At 41.2% G+C, this 20,410-nt stretch overlaps 1 protein-coding gene across 1 annotated transcript in view; it reads right to left on the bottom strand.

Moving 5' to 3' along the window:
• BRAF (B-Raf proto-oncogene, serine/threonine kinase) overlaps positions 1–12,565 on the bottom strand; it is an 82,314-nt gene extending 69,749 nt beyond the window's left edge. The window contains exon 1 of the mRNA XM_064155504.1: positions 12,206–12,565. Within this exon, the coding sequence (XP_064011574.1) occupies positions 12,206–12,349 (144 nt within the window). The 5' untranslated portion in view covers positions 12,350–12,565. The remainder of the gene's footprint in view (positions 1–12,205) is intronic.
• Positions 12,566–20,410: the final 7,845 nt, after the last annotated feature.

The raw sequence follows: 20,410 nt of genomic DNA on the forward strand, positions 1-20,410 counted from the left end.
ACAAAGCAAATTATCTTTTATATTTTTGCACCTGGCATCAATACTTAAGTCTTCATCTCAACTCTAAACAGTATGATTTACATTTGGTAGAAGACACCTGATAAGTCAAATCTACTCTGTAAAGAAAACAAACAACAAAACCAAAACAAGATAAAACATTTTTCATCCAGACTGTTTTTTCCAGGCCTGCATTTGTATTATCACACTTGGTGATGATGGAGAATACTTTCATAAAACCAACTAGATAATTTTTAAAAAGAAAAAAACAACTGTTTTGTAAGGAGGATGAAATCATCAATACATATCCAGTACGATTCTACTAAGTCCCTTGAGGCTTCTTTCTTACACAATCAATTTGTTTGGTCCACTGAACTAGGATACACTTCCTCAAAAAATGCTTTAGAGAGCAGTCATACATGTACGAGATCATTCTCAGCTGCACTAATGTCTTAACCTGAAAAGTGTTAGAAATAAAGAGAAGCAAGAGGGTGGGGTTAGCATTCACATGCCAAGATAGGGAGTTTGCATTTTTAATTTCTTTTGTTGATGATTACTGCTACCTCTACCTCACATTTTGATAGATTTGAGATATCAACCTCCTCACCGTCAGCCTTGGATGGTGCTTGCCCTCTTCTTGCCTCTTACAAAGCTTGCTTTTCACTTTCTGCAGTCATCCACTGAACACAGAGTTGAAAGGATAGTCCTTTCCTGCTTCCTATACTTCAGGGTTTAGCTCTTCTCAGTCTATTAATGAAAGCTTCTTTAAGCTCACACATCCACTGTGTCCATTTCTGAATTTTTTTCTACTCTCTGCTTGGCTCTTCACACTTACCACATTTTCAACAGCATTGAGGCTGCCCTTCCTAGTTTATCTTCTGCAACTTTTCATTGATGTGTCTCCTTTTCATTTCAGTTCCTTTACAGTGTCTGAGATACAAACTTTGACAGTGTATACTCATTGTTGGCTAGCTAGAGAGTTCAGAATTAGTGCAAACTGTTAAAAGTCTTTTCCAACCGCAGTGATTTTGTGAAAACTTGCAATCATAACAGTAAATAAGTTACAGAAAATAGAATCTATAGACGTTACTGTAGCCAAGAGAAAGGTTTGAACATGTCTTTCTACACTGATGAAGAATGGCTTTGAAGATATACAATAGTAAGTTCAAGATGGAAAAACCCTTGAGATGAGGCACACCATTTCTTGCACCATTCTGTCTAACAATTAACACCATAACTTGGTCATCTACTGTAAGCACAGCAATTAGAAAATATTTTTAAAAGGCTTCGAGATGAAAACTGTTTTCCATTTAACAGGTAACACTTTTTAGGAAGGAAAGCCTGATTCTTAAGTCCCTGTAACCACTAATGCAGATTTCAACTGTGGCTATTGTGATAATCTTCCCATCAAGCAAAAAAAGCACCACCAAATCCAAACACTCAGCAACTCCTTCCCTATTAAAAAAAAACCCAGGAAATACCTGAACAAGCTAAAAGCATCAGAGTACCATCTTTGAAGAGCCAGCAGCAGCAACTCTTTTGAAAAAATAAGGGAAGATAAACACATTCAATAGATTTGCTTTCTTTACCAGAGAACTCCCACTACACAAAATCCTGATACTACTAACATTTCATTTTTTACTTATTATTCTTGCATCTCTCATTTACTTGCAAACCATCAGTTGTAACTGTCAGTAAGTTACATCTTTTCCTTGGTTTAATTGTGAACACAAACTGAATTGCTCTTCATTCAGCTCTAGTCTTACGAGCAGAATATGCAGCCTTTTGGTCTGCCTCCTTTTTAACAAAACAAAGTCCTACTTCAAATGTTCCTTACATCTTATAGGTGTTTAAAAGTATTTTATTAAACACAATAATGAATTATAAAGGGCAAAGCTCAATAAAGCCTACTTTTACAATACAAGAAGCATTTTCTCTAAGAACAAAGTCACAAAGAGCCTTAGGCAGTGGTTGCTTTGCAGCTTTCACCAATCTAGAAGGCAAGTTCAGTTACCCTATTGTACTTGGCTATTTGCCCCTGCTCCCTTCCTCACTTCTTCTCCAGAACTTACAGCTTTGGCTGAACCATTTCATTATGCTAAACAAGTAGAAAATTCTTCTCTTTGTCAAGGCTAATTTTCTGCAGGTCTAGTGTGCTGCAACAGCTTGGCAAAGGACCCAGTGACCACCTGAGCTGGTTCAAAATGTAACCTTTCCTCTATAGCTCACAGTTGGATTCAAGCTATCATGAGGCAGCAGCCTTCTTGTTTAAGTTCTCGCTCCTTTCCCACTTTTTCCATCACCTGCCATCTTTGCTGTTTGCTGTTAAGTCGAATTTGCCTCCAAACACTAAGTAAATAGAAATGTTTTCCACCACAGCAGAACAGCACAGTGTGAAAAATAAAGCACATCTGTATCCTTAATTTAAATCATGATCCACCAGTTGCACAGCTTTTTTTGATCTAACTCTTTAATTCCACATTCTTCAAGGAATGTGTGTTACATTACTACTAGTGTCTTTTATTCACTTTAGTACTAATTCAGTATTCATGAGGATCATGCACAGATCAAGCTCTTGAACGATTCATTGTATTTACATTCATGAATTTAACAATTTCTCCTTAGACTGTCACTGGTTTTAAATTAAAAGAGGGTGGTGAGGAATCCAACTACCAGGCTAACTTATTTCAGAAAGCAATTTTGCCTTACAGAGTTACCTATCACACGCTCTGAACGTGTTATACTCATACAGCAGTGAAATGTCAAAAAAAAAAAAGGACTGTCATACATATATCAAACAATTTCTCCACACATCTCAACTTAAAGACAAGTCATGTTTGTGATGGAAAGCAAGCAGCCAACCAGCTAACTACAGTAATTGCTTATAAGAAGCAAATGCTAGTGGAGCTGAGCTCCTACACAGCTTGGGTCAGATTAATTAAAATGACAAAACAAATAAACTTCAGTCTCAGCCGAGCTGCAGAATTTATTCTGCTCTCTCCTTGCCAGAACACACAATTACTCAGACTATCCAAAAAGGATAGTCATCACCTACTTTATAAGTTCATGTTAATAATCAATAAAATAATCTGTTATACACTTTGCAATACACTGCCAACGAACTACTACATTGTACATATGCCTTCTACAAACTGGTTAGAAAATCCACAAGACAGACGGAATTTTGTCAAGTATAGGTATATTGTGTTTGTTCAGAAATATCTGCAATCCATCAAAGTAAGTAAGGTATCCTGGGTTTAGTGCCAACAGATCTCAAAACCTGAAACAGAAAATGTACTTTTAAGAAATTATTATTTATAAAACATTAATGTGTTTCTAGTCACAGACAAGTCACAAATAGAAACTCCCACAGAAACCAATCTCCTCAATGGCACTTTACATTCCCACCTGGCAGACCATGCTGCCTAGTACCAACACGACAAACTAAATAATCTCAAAGACAGAATTGTCTCCTTGCCACATATTGTGGTTCAGAGAGTTAAAAAAAAAATCCAACCAAGACAACAGCTACCGTGGAAGGATGCTGAAAACAACTATCTGGTTTGAAAATCTGGAATAAAATAACCAACCAAAAAACCCCAAACCAACCAACCCCAACAGGGGACACCCCCACCTCCCCTAGCAACAACAAAACCCAACAAAAAAAACACCCAAACACCAACTCCCTCCCCCCCATAAAACATAAACCAAAACCAACCAAACAAGAAAATAAAATCTCACCACTCTGCTAAAAAAAAAAATATATTTTTAATTGACTCAAACTTCAGCTGATGAAACTGGAGAACTATTTAATGCATAAAAACTGCTGCAAGACTCATAACCTATAACCACTGAATCAAGAGACTGGAAAAAAGTTATTTCCATTTTCAACAATGTATATATGCTTAAAACTGAGAGACTTAATTAGCACTTACAAATTGTATTCTAGCAAAATTATGAGAGTGCTTCAAAGAAATCTTTGTGAAAGCTCTCAAGAGGATGCTAAAAGCTTACACTTAAACCTACATTACTTACAACTACTTACAACCTACTAAGATTTAATGAATAAAATCAGAAAATCATTTCAAAGATTGAGGAGCATACAACCATACAGCTTCAAACACCTTGAAAGCACCAACTTCTAAAAGTCATAACAACATATTTTATTCCATATTGATATTACAGCACTTTTCAAATTATTAGTGAACCACTAGCAGGTAAGAGAGATAAAAACCTAAACATGCTACTTCAACATCACAAACGTCTACCCTCAAAACTTTCCTTGTATCTGAAACAAAAAAAGTAGAAAGAATAAAACTAAAAGTTACCAAGTCTGTACCTCCTTGTCCTGGAAGTCCTGTGTACCCCTAAATTCCTCTCTCTCCGTGGCTTGAATGGGAGGGGGAAAGCCACCTGGTTCCCTCCTCTCTAGCCTGCCCCGCAGGCGTGAAGGGGGTGAGCAAAGGGGTCCTGCCTGCACGAGGAGTGCCCCATGCAGTGCCCGCGCTGGGATCGGACTAGGATTGGCTGTGCCTTTCAGCTCCTAAGGTGTGGTAACTCTGCCCTTTGTCTAGAGAGGGTACAAAATGGGGGGCTTCCCGCCTTTGGGGGTTCCCGCCTTGGACTTGGTTACTGCCTGGACGTTTGTGTCTGCCTGAGACTCCCCCCCCCCCCCGAAAACCTCTTAACGACTCTCCTACAGCTTCTTTAGAAAGAGAGAGACAAACCTCACCAGGAAGCCAGCCTGATCGCGAGTTATTTTGGCTCAACTTTATTAGTAAGAAACCCGCTATTAATTAATAGTTAAAGCCTTTTCCAACTTCTGACTTCCAAAATAGTCAGATTATTGATGGTATCCCTGTAGGTAATTCTCATGCGACTGAATCTGCTAATTAAACTAAATTGATCTTTGTATATATAGTTTTGGGGGTGGGTTTTTGGGAAAATAACTATTTTTGTATAAAATTCCCGACTCGGCCACACATTAATTCCTGCCTCCACAACACTCCTATGGCTGGAAAACGTTGACTGAACACAATGTACCTGCAATTGGAAAGTCTGCCACTTATCAATGCATTTAACAGCTTTACTAATGACTGTTTAAGAGGCTTCGCTATGTAACAGATGAAGACACTACAGCTGGTCACCCCTTTTTTGTGGTAAAAAAAACCCCAATTCCTAGCCACTTAGGTATGCAATATTTTTAAACAGTACATTTTGATCATTAACAACCTTAATTGCTTTCCTCCTGTTCAAGGCCAGGTTGGATAAGGCCTTGAGCAGCCATATCTAATTGAGAGGCATCCCTGTCCATGGTGGAGAGGTTGGAGTAGATGATTTCTAAGGTCCCTTCCAACCTAAGCCATTCTATGATTCTATGAAAGCTGGCATCATTTGTGTAGAAATTGAATTGCCTCTTCATACTAAACTTTGTGTGGTTATACTTGGAGAATCCCAAAAAATATTTCACTTGATCAGAACCTTAGAAAAGCAAAAGCTTCCTTTAGTGCCCAAATACACTCCTGTGATCTCCAGAATCCAACATCCACAGTGTGGAGAATTTGACACTGAGCACTGTATCAGCACTGCACAACAAGCTCCATCTCAATAAGGACACAGGTTCCGTTTTCTGATCTTGGATGCTCCTGTTGGTTTGGGAGTATCATGGTGGGATGAGAGCTGGTACCACTGTTCCCTGAAAACTCCTGCCTCAAGTGACAACACCTTTGGACAATGGGAATGGTTCAAAATTATATCTTTTTGTCTGTCACTCTTTTGCTAGGGTCCACATTCACAAAATGTCACAAGAAACAGTAAAAAGAAGGGCACTGTTGCTGCTCCTTCAAATTGCAAACACACTAAAAAGGTGAAGTACCAAGTAAAACACTTACATGCCTTTTCTGGGTTTTTTTTCTTTTTGCTTAAACCCTTGCCTGAAATTTTGCATCAGACAGCCTTGTTTAACTTTAGAACTAGACACAGAAGAGAAAATCAGCTGCATAAATAGCATTTCATTGTTTTGGCAAGAAACTGTGCAGGAGGGAACACTAGGAAAATTTGGTTGTACACCTAAAAAGCTCAAAAGTAACTAGAATAAATAAGCTGAAGTACAGAAACACATGTCACATACTGACTATTGTATCCTGCACTTGCTACCAGAAAGCAAGCAGCTCTGTTCACATACACAAATGCGTGAACTGCTGAAACACTACAAAACCCATCTCACACCTCAAAAACCTAAATACTGTACCTAGAACTCTCACATGGTCAAAGTTGTTGAAAATATATACTTACTATAGGAGAAGTTCACAGAGGACGCTTACATCCCCAGCACTCAGGCAAAACTATGGCATGTAATCATATTTCTATGAAAGGTACACTTAGAAGCAATCATGAGACCAAGAAAGACTGTTACAACCTAGGACAGGAAGCTCAACACCATAAAGATCTAAAGTATTGGGACTAAACCTTGCAAGCCTAGCTAAGGAAGTCAGCTGACCAAGATTTCTTGTTCAAGTAGATATATTTAAAAACCCAAAACCAACCAACCGAACAAAAAAAAACAAAACAAAACCTCACTGCACTTTCACAGGGATGGGGACAGGGAAGGGGAAGGTCCCACCATACTATCACTACTCCCCCTAACCAGATTCTTTTTGTCTATCTCACAAGAGTCTGGGAGTTGTGTGCCCTGTTGAAGAGATTCAGTTCACCAGGCTTTTACAAAATTAACCTAACAAATGCAATGCAAATTTTCTTCAGCATTAGCTTAGGAAAAACCTGCATGGAACTAGGCTGGCAGAAGGGAGTGGATCTGTCTGAGTAGCCTCAGGCAGGCACAGGAGATGGCAAAACCTCCTACTCTGGGTTGCAAAGCACCGACTGACTTCAGTGTAACTGCAATGATCAGGTGCAGCACCAACTGCTAGGGATTACGGTTATGACAGCATATTTCTACTGTATTGTACATTAGTCTATGCTTTGGGAGTGAAAATAAAAACAACTTACATAAAACTTACACTTGGCCAAACAGTGTCTCAAAAAAACCCCAAAAACCCAACCCACTTAAACATGAAACAGCCTATCTGTAAGACTGGGTTGAAAGAAAATTAGCTATTTCAAGACCATCTGAAACCTTTTGTTTCTCTTGCAAGTATAAATAAAATTTCATTTCCTTCTAATTGAAATTCCCTCCAAAGTAATTAATGCAGTCAAAATTTCTACAGATAAAATGATTAATAAAAATTATTGACAGATTTATTACAAAATAACAAAACTAAGTGGAATATTTGAGCACTACAGAAATGTAGTTTTTTTCCCATTTGGAAAAAACTTACAAAACATCACCAAACAAAAAGCTACTATGAAAAGGTATCTCCACAAATAAAACAAATCTAATTTGTTCTACAGTATTTTTAACTGCATGCAACAAAGGAATTGCCTTTCCTGGCTAAACAAGTTTTGAGAAGGATATTCTTAGAACAGCTTTAAAAAGAACAGGTCTTTGAGTTTAATAACTACAACAAAATACAAAGGGGAATAGCACTGGTGGCTCAAGTAACAACATAAATTAACAAAAAGCTCAGTACAAAACACCTTGTGGATATCTACAGAGACAAGAAACAAGCCTCCTGAGAAACCAGAATTTTTCAGAAGCTACTACTCCATTAAGCAAGTTTTGTGTAATCAAACAAGTCACCACAGAACAGAACTGTAAATCCTATTGCCTTCTGGGAAAAAATCATAAGCAAAAATCTCTTTATCATCCTCCCTAACTGAAGTATTTTGCCACAGACAAATCACAAAATGCCTAATAGAAAAAAAATGCAATGTTATCAAAGTTGCCATCTTTTCTACACCTGGATCAACGTTCTCCCATCACTCCTGATGTATGCTTGACTGTGGAGGTGATGGAATCTATTAATAGACTTTTATAAACAAGTTAATAAACTCTGCTTTCATGCTTCACTACCCTTAGCCATAAAGAAAAAGGTTTAACAGCAATGTGAAACCATCTCCTTTGCTACCATTTAAACTCACTGCTTCTGGTAGCAATTGCCACAAGCTGAGAACAGGTTATTCACATTCTTCCTTGCATTGGATTTGACAGCTCCCATTTCTCTTTTAAATAACCCAAAATCTTTTCAGCCTTTCCCCAGAACTCTGATCTTCTAGACTTCAGATCACCCTTATTATTATTCTCTAGACTCTTCCCTGCTGGACCATGAATTTCTTGAAGCTATGACCCTAAGTCTAACATCGTGTTTAGCTAAGGCCTTTCTTCTGATGTGCAAAACAAAAGAATCATTTCACTTATCTTTTGAGCTACACACCTGTAGAATATTCCCTGGAAATGAAACACCTTGTAGTTGAAGTTTAATTTGCCCTCACAGTTAAACAGGATGGCATTCACAGACTGTAGTTAGCCCAACTACTGAACACAAATGTAATGACACATAATGGAAATCCAACATAGAATGTATTCCCAAAATTACAGAAGCAATTAAGTAAAAAAGAAAAAGCTCATATTGTTTCAGCTTTCCAAATAATTAGCATGTTTAACTTGTAAACTCTTCAGAGCACTAGAAACTTGAAAGGAAAGCTATTCTAATTCCTTGCATGACAGGTTCCCCACATGCTATTGCAATGAAACCAACTCTATTTTTTTTCTTGGTGTACCTGTATGACTTTATGATAATCCACCACTTCCTATTAGAAGGTTGGAGGCATGCTTTCATTCTTCGCATTTTATTATTCTTCTTAAATCTGTTTTATAACATTAAGGTTTCTAAATATATAGCTAATATTCAGGGAGGATAAATTCCAGCACTGCTGCATAGAAATTGATTGATCTTCCAACAGCTCAGGCTGTCACTTCACAACCTTCAAAGTAATTCTTGTCCCAAAGAGCAGTTCAAGGCACAAAGCTGTGAGCACAGAAAATCCATTTGAATTATTTAATATTAGTGTAAATAATCTCCCGTAACAAGAGGCTTTCCTCCTAGCTGTTACACACACCTTATTATATCAACAACCTTGTAATACTACAAAAATCTTCCACCCAAATAACCTCTTGTCCTGAAGATTTCAAGCTGGGGAAGAAGCCAATGTACATGCCTCCGGATGCCGACACTTATCCTAGGCCTCCCAACACCAACAAACAGACAGTGAGCAGCAGAGGAAAATTTCTGCTCAATTCACTTACCCCTGCACTTGTGCTTCCAAGAGCTGTTTCCTAAATGCACTATATGAATGCATGTGCAGCTACTCCTACTAATCTTGACATTTACTACAGGAAAAAAAATACTTTAGCAATTATTGAACTCTTATGTAATGACTTTATTATTAGAATATTTTACGTGTCGGCAGTTAGGCTTCTGAAGATCCAAATTCATTATTTGATTAAAAACTGGTCACGACTTGAAAGATACAGCTTAAACTTGTTTTTTGATATCCCAACCCTTGAATTTGTGATGTTGCTTTGGTTTCAACCAACATGGCACTTGACTATCATCTTGACACAGAATTCCTTTCTTTACCAGAGGGCTCCAAATTACAAGTCTGTGTAAGACTACTTCAAGGTCTGTCAGACCCTTGTCAACCCCTCTTTTAAAACCATAATACAGAACTGAAGATTTGCCTTCTGGAAATCAGGACAGTTCCCAAAAGATTAAAAGGAACTAAAACCTTTCCTGGTATAACCTCGAAATAAGTGAGGTTATGCTCCTTGATAGGCTTCTACAGCAAGGTTACTTTTAAAGACTAGATTTGCTTTGTCTTGATGGAATGAAACAAAAGACAAGGACATGCACTTCCATCAGAGCCACGTGGGCGTTAGAAGCACTTCAGTACTTCTATCACTTAAGTCACTTTGAATTTGCATTATGCTTTAGATTACCTTGTTTTAGCACTACAGAATTTACATTTTAGCTGCATCAGCTATTTTTTGGTCTTGAACGTTAATAAAAGTACAGGTTTAGATAAAGTAATAGGTGTACTTGGGACAATAAAGAAAATGTAATTGCTTACAACTTCAGGAAGAACTAGCTAACTGAAGAAGAAAACCACATCAGAAACTCTTAGACCTTTTGATTCAGTATTTCCAATGTACAAGAAGTCTGCATGTAAATAACACAAGAATACCCACACTTAGTTCCTAATCTTGAGTAGATGCACCCTCACTTGCAACATACCAACCTTTCTGGTTGGCAGGTGTTCCACACACCAGACTGCTTATCTTGCTCCCTCTCCTGTAGCAATCTAAGACATTCAGGACAGAAGGAGAACCCACTCTACATAATTTAGCATTTATAGTAAAATCAAATCACTGGCTAAAGTATTTCTGAAGTTCAAGTAACTTAGGGCAGTTTCACCAACACCTCCATTGGTATGAAAACTCAATTTTTGAAAAATTTTTGCCTCTTGCCATTGCTTTCCCCTCCCCCTTCTCTTGTGGTTTTGGTTTATTTACCCAATTCAGCTCTATTGATACGACTGTTTCTAGGGCTACAGTATAAACTAGTAGTTGAAATAATTCCACACAGTTTTTTTTTTTTTTTTGCTATATCAGAAATAATGAACTGAGAAATTCAGTTTCATGCACAGCTTCACCAGCACAATCTGGACAAAAAGTCAGCAAGAAGATTTTTAATCTCATTTTGCTGCTGAAAGAAAGCATTTGTTAAACCCCACTCTTCAGGTATTTAGGTTTCTCAACCAGATGAGTTCCTTCTTACTCAAGAAAGTGAAGACTGAGCTTGCATTACTCAAAACATTTAATCACCCTGCTGGTTAGATGTAAAATGCATGTATACTGCTGAGTTTTGCCTGACTTCAGCAAGTAAGCCAGTAGTTCCTTAACGTGAAGGATTCAATCTCAGATCTCCCTAGCATCGATAGGGGCTGACTCCTTCCCCGTTTCTCCTTTCTGGTCATCCACCCAGCAGAAGCTCTAGTACTCATCAAACTTCTCAACTCATTAATTCCACCATGCTATTAAGAAATAAAATTAATAAAAACCACAGCATTTTTCTAGTGAACTGGGAGTCAAACTGGACCTCTCTGAGCTGATGACTGAAGCCACTTCACTTTCCCTGCTGGAGGCTCATCCCCCACAGCAACAAGGAGCAGCTACCTGGTGGGCTCAGCACTTCACAGGACCACAAGACTGCTCACAGGTGAGAGACTCTCTCGATTACACCAACATGCTTGGGAAAGCTAAGCTGGAACAACCTTCAGCAAATAACGCTCGGAACAAGAAGCAGCTGACATCCTTATTTACCCCCAGTACAGACTCGATGTATGGCATTTGGTAATTCATTCTTGCAAATTTCCAACCTGCAAAATACCTTGTATTGCTATGGCATGTTTTATTCCACCTTCTAAAAATGTTTCAGAAGCGCTAGCAATTTACACTTTAACCCTAGAAAAACAGGTAGTACCACTTGCTCTTGGGAAGTTAAGTAATATGCCCCGAAACACAGGAAGTATGCAAGACAGGCACAAACCAGAGACCCCAACATCCTCAGCGCCTGCACAGTTAACAATTCCTCACACCCCTAGTGCAGAAACGGCGACTCAGGCCAACATTCACCAAAAGAGCGGCATGCACCAACCCGGGTTTTATGTTTCGAGTATTTCGAAACCATCGGGGGAAGCCGATTACAAGGCCCCCACAAAGCTCTGCCAGCCACAGCCACCGGGTCACAGCAAGCGTGACAGCGGGGCCACGAAGCTAGGCTTGTTTGAAATCAGACCGCGACCGCCACCCCGCAGCGTGGCGGGGGAAGCCCTTCCCCTCAGCCTCCGCGGGTCGGGGCGCGCCGCCTCCTCACGGCAACACGGGTCACCCCCGTTACAGCTCGGGCCCGGGCCCCGGGCAATGCCTGCGGGCACCGAGGGGTCCGCGGCGGGAGCGAGGCCGCGGCGAAGCGCAGAGCCTCCCCACCGCGACTTTGCATCACCGCCGGCGGCTGAAGCGAGCGGCGCCCCCGCTGCCAAAGGCGGGAGGAGGCCGTGCCCCCCCCGGTGTAGGGATCCCCGCCGCCGGTCACCTCACCCTGCCCCGCTGGGCTCCGGCGAGCCCCACTGCTGCCACCGACACCGTCTCAGCCAGGCCCACCGACGGCCCCCAGGTGCGGGCCAGCCAGACGGGGCGGAGGCGAGATCGGCAGACGGAGGGCTGCCGCAACCCGCCGTGTGGCCTCACCTCCTCCGGGATGGCTGGGTCGCCGCTGCCGCCGCTGCCCCCCGCGTAGCAGGCGCCAAGCGCGGGCGGCGGCGGCTCGGGCTCCATGTCCCCGTTGAAGAGCGAGGCCCCCTCCGCGCTGCTGCCGCTGCTCAGCGCCGCCATCTTGGATCGAAGCGTTGGGGCGAGGGAGGGGGGAGCCGCGTCCCCGCCGCCGGGACGCCCCCAGCCGCGACCCGTAGTGGGAGGGGGAGGGGGGGAGCACAGATCCCGGCCAGCTCCCAGCGGCTCGCGCCACCGGCACGTCACGCCCGGCCCGTGACGTCACCCAGAATCGCCGCCGCACCACTGCGCATGGGCTGCCTGGCGTCACCGGGAAACACCCTGACGTCACGGCGCGACCACCCGTCGCCCTGGGAACTCGAACGTGGGCACTGGCTCCGCCTCCGCGGCGCAGCCCCACCCCTTTTCCCCAGCGCCCTCTGGCGGCAAAAAAGGGCAGTGGGGGCGGGCGGCGCGTTTCAGCCCGCTGCACGAACGGGCTGCGGAGTAGTGAGACTCCAGGTGACTCGGCGTCTGGGGGGAAGTTTGGGTCCCAAGTGCCAGGGGCGCTACGGTTATGTCCCACCGCTGCCTCGGCTTGCGGGTCCTCCTCTGCGGCGGCCTCAGACATAGCAAGCCTGCGGGTGGAATGGAAATGGAACCGAGGTGCCGGCAGGATTGAAATGGGAAAGAGATGGGAACTGACACGCAGTGTGAGGTAGGAGTGTGCCGGTGCAGGTCTGCGGTGGAAGTAGTAAATAGCCAGAGGACAGAAGGGTCCGTTCGGCTCTCCAGTGGTCTGATTTCATTTGGCCAACGGTGGTGGTGTGGCTTTGTAAACGCATACAATGATAGGTACTTTAAAAAAACAACAACGTTTCCCTTCAAAGATGTTGTGCCTGCTGTAGTTGTAACTAAAATAGTTGATTACTAAAATTGATGAAACTTCCGCCCCATTGAAGGCATTTAGGCTTCAGCTGCAGCAAGCAGGTTCTATGTAGGGTGCATCAGGTGAGGAAAGGGCTTAGTCATGAGCACGGCAGAAATCAGGACCCCTACCTTCTTGATAACTTTTCACCCTCCAGATGGTTTTGTTCAGACTGAGGATCTGGGAGCAGATCGCATTTTCCAAATAGGAGCATGTACTCTGCTTGCGCCTTGTGTGCAGGGTGGGATGTGCATTTCCTTCCCTGACAGCCTGGCTCAGGGTGGGCTCAGCAGGACCTGAGATGGGCTTTGGTCCTCCAGTGTAAATGCCAAGGTGGTGGGTAGGGTGCACAGGGAAACACTGCTCCCTCCAGCTCTGGAAAGAGCATCTGGAGCTGCCCGTTATTGCTGCTCCCCAAAGCCTGTTTTGCTCCTCTCGTGTCCTCAGGGGCTGTGGCCATCTTATCCCAGAGTGCTCCCATTTAGAGTAAAAAATTACCATGTCAGACACTTGTATTCCACACCTGCTGCATTGCTGCTTACACATGAAAGTAATTCACTAAATAGGGTGTTTCTAAGATGCTTTCTTGCTGAAAAGTTGATTATGACCACAGAATCACAGTGTCAGGGGCTGGAAGGGACTTTGAAAGATCATGATGATAGACACCAACTTTGCAACAGTATGTTAATGCATTACAAGGAATAGCTAATGCTACCAGAACAGCAGCAGGATTTCAGAGAAGGTAAAGGGTATTATGTCACAGCCTGATATGTTTTATGGTAGTCCATTATAACACTAAAGTCAAAACATGCAAATGCAAACATCTGTATCTTTGTTCCATTTCAGTTGTGAATACATAACCATACAAACCCTTATTGCAAGAATCCTGATTCGAGGTTCATGCTTTGCTTTCAAGACTGGGGCCACCGTTGTGTAAAAAGCATTTTAAATTCAGTTTGATACTGGCTGTGCAGTAACTGGTAAATAAGCCAAGTGCAACTTCAGTGGACTGCGTGGACACAGCAAAACCACAATGGAGTCAGAAATGCCAGACTCCGTGATACAGAGAGCAGGAGCTTCAGGCATGACTTTAGTTGAAAGTATCTCCTGCAGGGAGATACACAGTATTGAACACTTCCTGAACACAAAATTGAAATCAGCAAAATAATCTTCTTGTTATTATTTAAATGGATATTAAGTTGTTATCTGACAGGCTACACTTTCCTCAAACAGGAACATGACTACATCTGGTGGCCTGCAGTGCAGTCCAACGAAAAGGATGCACAAATCTGTAAGAATGAAATGAAAGTAAGCAGCTCGGAAAGTTTAGAAATTTCTAACAGCCACATTAATGGAGAGGATAATTAACAGCAATCCCTGATATGTAATGCACGTAGACTGGAAAGTAACATATATGCTGAGAGCAAAACACTGGGATGAATTTATCTAATCTTTGAGAAAGAAGGCAGTAGAAATAATATCTCTCCCAGCACACAGCCTGTTGTGAAAAAGCTGACAGAGCAATATGGGTTCACTAACAAAGTCCCTTTATTTAAATGAAATTCATACCAAGGAATAAATTAGTCTCAATGTACAGAATGTAGTTGCAGTCCTTGTTTTATTCTCCAGGCAATTCATGTCTGGAGCATAACTCGAACAGTAGAATTAGTAAACTACTCTAATTCTATAACTTGTGATCATTTTTTTTTTCAATGCTTTTAGTAATCTTGCATAGCTTTGTTCCTGAGCTTCTGATTTTTCCAGAAGATTTGCATTCACATAAAATGTAATTGCTAGGCTGTCTTACTGCATTTGATGTACCACCTGAAAGGCTGCAGTTCTAAACCCTAATATAGACAACTGATGACCAAGACTGGGAACCCAAGAGAATTACTGCCTGATGTATATGAGAAAAAAAACCCCATCATTTAACCTAAGTAAAGAACAAAATCTCCTGCTTCTGTCTGAGGAAATCTACACTTAGTGATAAATAAATTTCCTACTCCTTCACATGGTGGCATCTTTTGTCTCTGTTTAATCCATGATGATGGAAGATGTCATTAATAACTCTATTTCTTGGTGGTATGAAATTCTATCTACTGATGATTGATATAATCTTTTACAAAGAACATCTTTCATTATGGACATAGATCAAAATCAGGTTTATAACCTAGTTATGATAGGGCTAGTTTGTGCTCTCAAATCCATAGCTCACTCATGGTACTGGCTGTTTGATTCCTACAATGCAGCATAGCCAGTTTATCTTGTATTGCAGCAGATACTGCATATTTGTAAACATAAAGTCTGCTGCCTCTCATCAAACTCTTAGTTATGCACTAGGGTTTCACTCTCCTCAGATTGAAAAAAAAAAACAACCAATTAAATTCAGATCAGAAAATAAATCCAGCTGTAAAAAGACAAACTCTTCAACTCAGTTACCCACCACTGGAACTGATCTAACCAACATCTGAACTTCCAGAGAAAAATGTTTTAGTGAGTTAGTAAAAAAATTAAAATTATATGGCTACCTGACAACAATGTGTCACTGTACACATCTTTATCCTTTCCCCCACAAAACCAGTTAATCCTAATGAGATGCTCAAAAAACCAAAACAGATTTCAAAACAGATTTTAGATTAAACCTAATATTTGTCACATTTATGCTACCCTTGGAGTAGATGACAGTATCTCAAAAAAAAAAAAACAACCCAGACTTCCAGTTTCTTAATTAAAAAAAAAACCCAAAACATATTGGTATGATACTAGATGCTGATTTTATTTTTTAGGTGGAGTGAAAATTCAACACATCTCAAACTCTGGATGTCTAAAGTACCCTTAACATTTGTCCAGATTTCCAAAAACTGCTTAGCCTTTTCTCACACCCCAAAGAACCAGTGTTTGTCCCATACATTGTAGCATTTGTGTTTGGCCCATATGCTTCTGAAAATGCTGGATTAAGGAAACAGTTACAGATCTGATGTGCTTTACTGAAACTGGCTCCAAGCCTCACATTTCAGATTAGTCAAGACCCTCCTGCTACCTTAGCATCCCTTCTCATTGCTTTCAGCTTGTTTGGGTATCTGATTTTTGAGTCCTTTGTGTTGGATAGTGATAAGCTGATCAGCTTTAAAGACTAAATAGGTTTAGATTCCTCACATTGTTATTATTCCAATGTGAACAATCGCATTTTACAACTCAGAACTATCTCATTTAGGCACAAAAACCCATTAGCATGATTGAGTGGGTTCCAAGAAAGGGCAGGAAAGGATACCACCTCAAACAACTCATTTTACTGCTTAGAAAATGACTGCTCAATTATGTTCCAGTCTTAGAATTTTCCTTCAAAATATCCAGGCTAGATGAGCTTCTGACCTGAATGCCTGCTGTAATTTGGTTTCCCAGCACTTCACACACAGGCTGGCAACTCTACATCTCTGATCTAATAACAGTTTAGTAGCTACACCTTTTGGTTTCTAGCCTCTTCACTGAGCAGAGTAAGTCTGTTAGGCTTGGTATGGGCCTGGAGTAAGGAAACTGTAAGAATCCAAAAAGCCTAAATCATTAATATGAATCAAATACCAAAACTGTAGCTTTGATGTGGGATAGAATCTGGTGACCCCTCTCATTTGTTTTTTCTCTTCAGGGCAGTATCCTGTGTTGCTCGCATTTTCAGAATTGTTACTCTTCAGTGCTAAGTCAAGATGACACCAAGTTGGGAGTAAGCTGGTAGAGGTTAGGAGGGCTCTGCAGAGTGACCTTGACAGACTGGATAGATTGGCAGAGTCCAGTGGCATGAGATTTAACAAGTCCCAGGTTCTACACTTTGGCCACAACAACCCCATGCAGTGCTACATGCTGGGGACAGAGTGGCTGGAGATCAGTGAAGTAGAAAGGGATGTGGGCGTACTGGTTGACAGCTGACTCAGCATGAGCCAGCAGTGTGCCCAGATGGCCAAGAAGGTAAATGGCATCTTGGCCTGTATCAGGAATAGTGTGGCCAGCAGGACCAGGGAAGTTGTTATTGATGCTGGAATATGTCCAGAGAAGGGCAACAAGGATGGTGAGGCATCTGGAGCACAAGCTCTACAAGGAACAGCTGAGGGAGCTGTGGTTGTTTAGCCTGGAAAGGAGGAGGCTAAGGGGAGACCTTATTGCTCTCTTCAAGCCTTGCAAGGCTTTTGATGCCGTGGATAGCTTGAAGCTTGTGGTTATGCTAAAGCCCCTTAGATGTGGTTATTCCTTTTAAACATAATATTTCTCTCTCCAGAAGACACATTTGTTTTGGTAAATGAACACATTTTTTGTTACCCACCTCTGGAGGAATACTGCAAAGCTCCTGCTCACATCTTAGTTATTTTTAGGTGGTTTGCATGGGTAGTTAACGCTGCACTATCTGTCCTCAGATGACATTAATGTTTATTAATAAAGTTGATGAAGCTATCAAACACCTTGAGTTTGAAAATACAGAGACATCACACCATTGGCTGTATTGGTGCCAGCCAAACCTCACCGCATATAAGCAGAATGACCAAGTGCTAAAGCGGAAAAAAAAAAAAGGCTGCAGTGTTACTTTCTAGCTGTCAGGAACAACTCTGACATTCTCTAGCCTAATTAATACTTTTCAGTTTGAACTATTCATTCCAAAAACATCTGTGAAGTTTAGAGCTTGTGAACCTGCACATCAGTTGCACTGAAGAGACCTGGAACAGCCAGCCAAGTTCTATAGTGTGCTGCCTCACATGCAGCTGCTGCATTGGTCACCTCCCAGTCACTTATGCAGGAAATAGTGTCTCTCTAGGCAGCATCTGCCCTGCCCTGTTCATGGGCTTCTCTCCCAGGTAAATGTGCCAGTTTGCACCAGCCAACTCAATGCTGCCTTAGGTTGGAGTTTCATGTAAATGCTCTTATGCCTACAACATAAACATAATGTTAAGTAACATCAGCTGGAACATCAGTCATATCTCTTTTACTTAAATAAAAAGCCAGTAGAAATTCTGTCATCTGTGATTTACAAGATGATTTTTAAAATAAAAAAATATATAATAGACTTCTCTGTTAACTTCTCAGCTCAATATCGAGTGCAATACCTTCACACCCTTCAGATAATCTTTGTCATTATCTGCTGCTTCCCTCAACAGAATCTGAGTAGCAGCTTGATGTTGCTGGTCACACACAGGCTCCTTTGCATGCAGGTAGAAAAATCAGAAATATTGCACCTTGTCCATAGTAGCTACTGGTTCTAAACGGGACAACATCACTCCGGTATCAGTACAGCACACTTCAGCTGCACTGCTCCAGTCTCTCAGTAGATGCGGCTTTCCTTTAGCCACCTGCAGCTCTCTTCTCTACAGAAACTGATGTGCTATACCAAGGCAGCCTAATGTTATACTGATCAACACTGAATATCACAGGGGAAGCAGTAACTGCACACACAGGCATGAGAGTCTCTAGAGAGGTGTTGCTTCATCAGTCCTGTCCTGAAGAGACCACAATCAAAAGCTAAAGACCACAACCTGCATAGTGGCATATGATTTGCTTGGCTGTTATGCAGGGGTATGTCCCATTGATACCAGTTAGAGATGCTCAATATTCACATAGCTACTAAAGTTATACCACTTCTGTAGGTGCTTCAATCTGGAATCACATTTTAGACATCCACTTGTGAAAGCTGGGGGCCAAGTGGCCCCAGTAATTTTTATCCAGGTGGGGCTATAATGGAAACTGAGTAATGTGATGCATTTACAGTTATGCATTTGCAGCAACATACATGCATGTGGCAAGTGAATGTTTATTTTAGAGTTTATGGCCTCAGGTGGCTTTTGCCTCTAATACCATTAAAATCCTGTTTACTGAAACTGCCCATAAGGCAAACATCAGACCTGCAGAAACAACAACTCAAGTGAGGAGAGACTCTCTGAACTCCATGAAATATTTACAAATGGCTTCAGGAACCCTGGGATGAAGTAAAGTGCTTTCAAGTACAGACAGAAAAAACTAATGGATATAAATACGCTCTTTTAGTCTTGGTGAGATTGATCTTCACAGACCTACCTATGATATGAGAAAATATACAAGTTTGCTTCCTCTTCCGAGAAAGAAGTGGTCCCAGTGCTCTGCTTTGTAACACATGGCTCAGTCTAGTCCTGCCTTACTTGGACAACAGAAGCCACATTCACTTCTGAGGAATCCTCTCAATTTTTCTAAATATTTCACTTTTGGAATCTTCCTCAGTATTCTACCCAGAACAGTTCAACACAGTATGCATAGATACTTCGATGTCTTGAACATTGTCTCATTGATTTCCTATTTATTCCCTTAACTCTAAGTAACTTCTTGGATAGTGTGGTGGTGTCCCCCTAAAATGTGGCTGCAGTCATGCTTCTCATCATTTGGAGACTATTGGTTGTGACGATGCAGTAACAGCAGAGCACAGCTAATTCTTTCAGATGTCTTCATGTCTGTTCCTTCCTGTCTGTACTCAAGACAAATTATTATACTTGGGGAAAAGGACACAGAAAAGTGAGGAGAGAAAACATAAAAACCTTTCTTTGTGCTACCCCAGCTGTGCAGGTACATAAAGACCTATTCTAAGTATCTGGTCCACACAACATTTTTTACCTCTAGGATTTATGATAAGAGTATTGTTTTCCTTTCTGCTTCCTTTATATGTCTAATAAATCCTTTAAAAAAAATCCAACCAACCCACCCCTAAAACACACTCCTAAGAACCTTTGAGTTTCTCATTGTTTGGACAGATTAATGATGCTGCCCCTAGAAGAAGTTACACAGGAAAGAGCTCCTGCTCTCAGACACATCTCAATAACAAGATGGCAAAGAGCATACCCTTTCATAATTTTCTTCTGAAGATTTACTCCCAAAAGACTGTACAAGGAGTGTCATAATCAGAGGAGAAATGAGTTTAAAGGAATTAAACTGAGATCCCCATATCAGTTGTTCACTTTGCATATTAAACTCTGTGCTTAAAAAGAATGAACATACAAAACAGTTATTCCCTCATCAAAACAGTCTTTAGTATTCCTGAAGCTCCTCCAAAACATATGGACTTCGTTGATTGCTGTTTTTCAAGATGATCCTAAAATGGCCTTCAAACTGAAAGTGGTAGAGGAACACAGATGCTTGAGATTTTCAAAAATATTTGCAATTTAAGAAATGTAATTTTCCAATGAACACTAAGTTATCACAGCTGATTTTGTTAAAAATGTCATCAGCTGTTGCATGCAATCATCACTCTGAAA

The sequence above is a fragment of the Pogoniulus pusillus genome, chromosome 15 (genome assembly GCF_015220805.1).
Source record: "Pogoniulus pusillus isolate bPogPus1 chromosome 15, bPogPus1.pri, whole genome shotgun sequence".
NCBI lineage: Eukaryota > Metazoa > Chordata > Aves > Piciformes > Lybiidae > Pogoniulus > Pogoniulus pusillus.